The 6,222-nt window shown below is 54.6% G+C and overlaps 1 protein-coding gene across 2 annotated transcripts; it reads left to right on the plus strand.

The window, feature by feature from the left end:
- The first annotated feature begins 197 nt into the window (after nt 1-197).
- Nucleotides 198-6,218, plus strand: Tmem198 (transmembrane protein 198). 2 transcript variants are annotated; one of them, XM_052749966.1, is made up of 5 exons: nt 198-308; nt 603-740; nt 2,997-3,572; nt 4,816-5,018; nt 5,345-6,218. In XM_052749966.1, exons 2-5 carry the CDS (start codon nt 695-697, stop codon nt 5,480-5,482), a joined length of 963 nt encoding a protein of 320 aa, XP_052605926.1. In that variant the 5' UTR covers nt 198-308; nt 603-694; the 3' UTR covers nt 5,483-6,218. The 2 variants fall into 2 exon arrangements, with proteins under 2 accessions (XP_052605926.1, XP_052605925.1); XM_052749965.1 differs by having other exon boundaries at nt 204-308; nt 603-808.
- The last annotated feature ends 4 nt before the right edge of the window (nt 6,219-6,222 follow it).

The raw sequence follows: 6,222 nt of genomic DNA on the forward strand, positions 1-6,222 counted from the left end.
CGGCGGGCTCAGGGGCATGGGGCCGCGGCTCCGGGGCAGCCCGAGCTCCTGCTCCTGCTCCTGCTCTTTTCCCGTGCCCGGGCCGGGTCCGAGTCACCCGGCCGTGGGGCTGCAGTGCCAGCCGGTGTTGGAGGTGGAGTGGCGACGCCGTCGCACAGAGACCTGTCTCTCCGGCCCAGCAGCCCCCTTCGCACGGCGGACTTTCCCCGGACCCCAGTCAGTAGGAGCCTCTGGCGTCCCACAACCCCGGCTCCTCCGGCCCTTGAACAGCCTCTCTTGCTCGGAAGCTCAGGTCACCTCCAGCCCAGGTAGATCTTGGACAATTCCAAATTGAGCCTCTCACAGATGGTGCTCGGGCTTGCCTCTTTTTTTTTGCCAGCAGCGCCCTACCCTCGCCTGGCCCCGTCTAGTCCCTCTTTTAAGTCCATCCCAACCGCCTCTAGCCGGGCACTTGTTACCCTTTGTCTTTGCTGCCCGTTCCAGAGACGCTTCCAGAGCTGCCACCAATTCCTTTGTCCACCGTGCCCTTGCTGAATTCCCCCACTCGCACTGTTATCCTGGTGGGGACCCACCACTGACTCTTGACCCCGATTTCCTGTCAGGTTGACCTGGGAGGGTGACCCCTCTTCCATTCCCAGCACTATGCCGGGTACTATGGAAACTCTGCGGTTCCAGCTGCTGCCCCCGGAGCCAGATGATGCCTTCTGGGGTGCACCCTGTGAACAGCCTCTCGAGCGCAGGTATCAGGCACTGCCGGCCCTCGTCTGCATCATGTGCTGTTTGTTTGGAGTCGTCTACTGCTTCTTTGGTGAGATCCCCCACATTCCTCACCTGTGCCCCTCCACTGTTTCCCTGAGGTCCCTTTTCTGGTGTCTCTCCTAAACCATTTCCAGCCCATCTCGCCCCCATGGCTATATCTTTCTCTTGTTGATCCAGATATGTTTGTAGATCATTGACTCTAGATTCTGCAGGGCAGAGGTTTTTAATTTAGGCTCTTTGAGTTTGAGCCTGGCTCTATATGTTAGTCACTGTGGTGTGATAGGGGCATTAACCCGAGTCTCAGCTTTCTCACCTGGACAAAGGCAACAATGTTTGTCTCATATCCATGAATTAGTAGGTACTCAAAGGACAGTAGCTATTGTAGTGAAGATGTGTTTGGATCACCAGGCTAAGCGGACAGTGAAAACACTTAGCATGGTGGTTAAGCATGGTCCCTTACAACAGGGCATATTGTATGGTGGGGGTGAGACCTAGAATATTCACACTTGTGATACATATTAGTGTGGGCTGGATGGTAGTCACACACATGGAGATCGCCTACAAGGCAGACTCCCATAAGGATGGTTATTGTGAAGAGTTGTATGGGGGAGGGCGTGGTATGTCTGTAATCCCAGCATCCAGGAAGCTGAAGCAGAGAAATGGAAGCTCAAGGCCAGTATGGATGACATGGTGCAGTGGGTTGTGTGCGTGCGTGTGTGCGTAGTAACTGCAGGAGTTCAGTTGAACAGGTGACTGTGGGTCCAATTGACAGCTCTCGAGGTCTTGGCCCAAGGTCTTGGCTGCCTTCCTTAGAGAAAAGTATACCTTTTTCTCATTTCCACAAAGGTTATCTCATGGGCTAGTGGCAGCTTAGAGTAAATGCCCAGTGGATTCTTCAGAAAGTTATAAAACTTCACAGTGGAGACTGCCTTCTATGAGTAGGGACCCAAAGAAAGCCTCCAAGAAGATAGTAAGTATCAGAACCAGTTTGGGCAAAAGTGTGGCAGACTCTATACCTCCCATTGGAACAGTTGGGAATATGGGGTGTGGGTCAGATGGTTTTTCTTTTACATTTTTGCAGAGTGGGCAGGAAAAGTGCTCCCCCCACAAGGGTTTAGGACATGTATTGGGTCTTCAATGATCTCCACTCCCTCTGCTCTGTGTACCTACTCCCTCTGCATGGTGCTCTGGATAGCTTCATTCCTTATCCTCAGCTCCCATGTCATCCTCCCCATCTTGGATGCTCCTATCGTGGGATTCAGAGCCTTTTTCTAAACTCTGCTCCTCTCTGACTCCAGAACCTTCTGGTCTCTGATACCCCCCCCCCTTTCTTGGGACCAAATCTCCTTTTTCTCTTTAATATCTCTCTCTTTGGCTCTCCCTGCCTCTCCTTGACTCCCAACTCTGATGTCCACCTTTCCAGCTGTTCAGGATCTACACCCCACCCCTCTTTCAAGTACTGCTAATGGGTGTAAATTCCCTATAACCCCTCTTCTGAAACTCCTCAACCACAACTTCTCCACATAGTCCTCTAGGATTCCCCTACTACCCCATGTGGATCCTAGCGCCCTCCACTGGCTCTCTTTCATCCCTGCAACTCCAACCAGGAGACCATTCCTCCACGCTGTGGTCTCTAGTGATCCGATCCCACTTCTCTGGCCGCAGCGTTCCCCTCTGTCTTTAATAATAATCTCAATGCGTCTACTTTTGTCCCCCAAACCCAGCTCTTCTGTCTCTGTAACCTCCCAGCAGTGCTTTAGCTCTGAAGCCCTGTGACCATAAAAGGAGCTCACCTTCCCACAAACTTACATGACCTCACCCCTATCCATCATTTTTTTTCTGACTTCCAGATTCTTCATCTCTGACTAGTCCCTCCTCAGAAGACCCCATTGCTGATCCTCTTGTAATGCCAATGAGTGATCTCTCTGAACCCTATGATTCTAAAGACTCCATTGCCCCATTACTGATTTACTCAACCCCAGTGATCCTTAACTCTGACCCTCAAAGATTTCAAAGCGTTATTTCAATAATTATGTCTTCCCAGAGATTCCCAGCAAACATTTACACGCTCCCCCGCCCCCCCCGACCTCTAGCTCTACCGCTGAGCCCTGTGACCTCGAATTCTCTTATTTTTAGCTCCGGTGTCTCTGATTTCCTTGTGACTCTATGTCCCCAACCCTCTGACTTCCAGCCTGGAGACAGCATTCTGGCCCCTCACTGACCCTGTTCCCCTCCAGGTTACCGCTGCTTCAAGGCAGTACTCTTCCTCACTGGGTTGCTGTTTGGCTCAGTGGTCATCTTCCTGCTGTGCTACCGAGAGCGGGTTCTGGAGACGCAGCTGAGCGCTGGGGCAAGCGCAGGCATCGCCCTGGGCATTGGGCTGCTCTGCGGGCTGGTAGCCATGCTGGTGCGCAGCGTGGGCCTCTTCCTGGTGGGGCTGCTGCTCGGTCTGCTGCTCGCTGCTGCCGCCCTACTGGGCTCTGCACCCTATTACCAGCCTGGCTCTGTATGGGGCCCACTGGGGCTGCTGCTGGGAGGCGGCCTGCTCTGTGCCCTGCTCACGCTGCGCTGGCCCCGACCGCTCACCACCCTTGCCACCGCCGTGACCGGAGCTGCGCTCATCGCCACTGCCGCAGACTATTTTGCTGAACTGCTACTGCTGGGGCGTTACGTGGTGGAACGACTGCGGGCTGCGCCTGTGCCGCCCCTCTGCTGGCGGAGCTGGGCCCTGCTGGCCCTCTGGCCCCTACTTAGCCTGATGGGCGTTCTGGTGCAGTGGAGGGTGACAACCGAGAGGGACTCCCACACAGAAGGTGAGAGGGCACAGACTAGGGTGGGCATAGGAAGAAGGGATGGACAGAGATGGGTGGGGTGATGGAGGGATTAGTGAGCCGGGCCGAAGCTATACACACCCAAACTGAAAGGCCTCAGTTAGGAAGTTGACTCGGCCAGGGTCTAGGAGAATAGGGCTAAGGGACAATATTCATTCGAAAAGAATGTGTGGGACACTGGCTGTAGGTCAAGCCCATTCCAGGCACTGGGGTGACAGAGCAGAGATGAAAGGAAAGGACAGAGGATGTAACTCAGTACATGCTTGCCCAACACGTGAAGGGCTCTGAGTTTGAATCCTAGGACCACAAACAAACAAACAAACACTACCAGAGATGTACACCCATTCCCTTATGGGTGTACAACCAGGGCAGCCGAGCAACAGATAATAAACATGCAAACAAACCAATAAGTTAATTCCAGTTGTGCGGAGTGGTATGGAGTGATACAAGGTAGCATAAAACTGTAACTTTAAGGAGTCCACTGTAGCGAGAGTGGCCAAGGAAGGCTGCTTGGAGCAGGTGTGGTTCTAGGCTGATGGTGTCGACTCTCTGGGCTGAATTTTGTTAGGACAGTGAGATGCCCGTGGAGGGCTTAGAGCAGGGGAGGAAAGAACATAGGTTAATGTTGGGAATGTAGAACACATTAGAGCTGTGGTTCTCAACCTGCCAGATGCTGCAAGCAACCCTTTCATATAGTTCCTCGTGTTGTGGTGACCCACCAACCATAAACTTATTTTCGTTGCTACTTCATAACTGTAACTTATTTTTGTTGCTACTTTATAACTGTAATTTTGTTACTGTTACGAATGATAACGTGCTTTCTAAATGGTTTCAGGCGACTCATGTGAGGGGGTCGTCTCACCAAGGGGGTTGAGACCCACAGGTTGAGAACCACTGCATTAGTGGGAGGTAAATGGAGACAGGAAACAGTGAAGAAGCATCTGTCCAGTTGAAAGGTGATGGCGACTGGCCTGGGAGTCACCCAAGGCCTTAGGATTGAAACAGTTGTGGAGGGGTATTGCACATACAGGCCTTTGCAAGAAAAGAAAAACGGTGGCAAGTGCCATCTTGGAGGTGGGAAATGAGGAAAGGAAATAACAGGGTGGAAGTGGGGGTCAGAGGCAAGGGACTGTGCCAGCCTAACGCCCCTTGAGGGAAAGAGAGGGAGAGGGCTCAGGGAAGAGCTATGTGAACTGAGTCTTCTGTGCCCACCCTCTCTCTCCAGTGGTCATCAGCCGGCAGCGGAGGCGAGTGCAGCTGATGCGGATCCGGCAGCAGGAAGAACGCAAGGAGAAGCGGAGGAAGAAGAGGCCCCCTCGGGCTCCTTCCCGAGGTCCTCGGGCACCTCCGCGGCCTGGTCCCCCGGACCCTGCCTATAGACGCAGGCCCGTGCCCATCAAACGCTTCAATGGAGATGTCCTCTCCCCGGTGAGAGCCCAGAGCCCCTCCAGCTCCAGGGTGGGAGGAGTGTGTAGACCAGCCATGCAGGACTGAGCCTTCTAAGGGGACCCTGGCCTTAAAAGGCCTCCGTTTTTCTATCCATCAGAACCTCTATCCCTGGGCCCTGATGGATCCGGCTTTGTAGATGTCCACAAGTACTGACATTAAGTGGATATGGTATATGGTGCGGTTTAGGGCTGTGGACTCAGTGTGGAGATGCCTTGGGTTTGCGCAGGTCAGGAGAGTGTCAGGCCTGGGTGGTCCAGGGAGAGGTGGATCTGCGGCAGCACTCACGCCCATGCTTATCCCCACAGAGTTACATCCAGAGCTTCCGGGACCGGCAGACTGGGAGCTCTCTGAGCTCCTTCATGGCCTCACCCACGGACACGGACTATGAGTATGGGTCCCGGGGGCCACTGACAGCCTGCTCGGGACCCCCCGTGAGGGTATAGTCATGTTTCCACTGTCTGAGACTACTCTGCAGTCATCAACTCTGCCAGCTTGGAGAGTCCTGCCAGCCCACTACTGCGGCTGCACGGCCCTGTGGTCTTTGGCTGACTCTCGTTCCCTCCTTGGAGAGGGCTGGCCAGCCACCGGGAGGGAGGCTGTGTCTCAGGCTAGGTAGGCCTGGCCTGAGGGAGAAGCTCCCGTCCAAGCTCCCGAGGGACTCAGGGATGTGAGCCCCGCTGGGATGTGCTCAGGGTTGTGTGTTGCCCATATATGCGTGTGCGAAGGGGTAGGCTTCGAGGGGCCACTGGGACCCTTGCCTTAGATTTCTGATGGGCAGGGCTTCTTCAGGGCCAGCCCCGCCTCCTGTCCCACGGCTGGGGTCCCACAGGTCACTCTCCTGCATGTCTGTGAGGAGGAGGCCTGCCTGCTCTGCCTTCCAAGCACTCATCTAAGGGTTCTTGTCACTGTCCATGGAGCTAATGCAGCACCCCTCACCCTGGTCCCCTGGCCTCTGCAAAGCCACCAGCCTGAAGGGCAGTGGCAGGGGATGGGGGTGGGGAGTGCTGTTCTGGGTTGGGTTTGGGAGGAGGGTGGAGGGAGAATGGAGGGAGAAGGGCCGAAATGCACGGTGCATGTCTGGTGTCTGCCATGCCACCCTAGACACCTCATGCTTCTGTCCCCTCCCACCCTGTTTAACATCTTTTATAAATGTGCCAAACTATGTGGCCTCTGCCAGAAGTCT

Source organism: Peromyscus californicus, unplaced genomic scaffold (assembly GCF_007827085.1).
Source record: "Peromyscus californicus insignis strain IS unplaced genomic scaffold, ASM782708v3 Scaffold_21__1_contigs__length_65335640, whole genome shotgun sequence".
Lineage (NCBI taxonomy): Eukaryota > Metazoa > Chordata > Mammalia > Rodentia > Cricetidae > Peromyscus > Peromyscus californicus.

Bases quoted from the DNA above. Each gene is read 5' to 3' on its own strand.
- Tmem198 (XM_052749965.1), top strand. From the start codon at position 643: ATGCCGGGTACTATGGAAACTCTGCGGTTCCAGCTGCTGCCCCCGGAG. The intron at 809-2,996 runs GTGAGATCCCCC...GTTCCCCTCCAG, and splicing joins AGTCGTCTACTGCTTCTTTG to GTTACCGCTGCTTCAAGGCA. The intron at 3,573-4,815 runs GTGAGAGGGCAC...CTCTCTCTCCAG, and splicing joins GAGGGACTCCCACACAGAAG to TGGTCATCAGCCGGCAGCGG.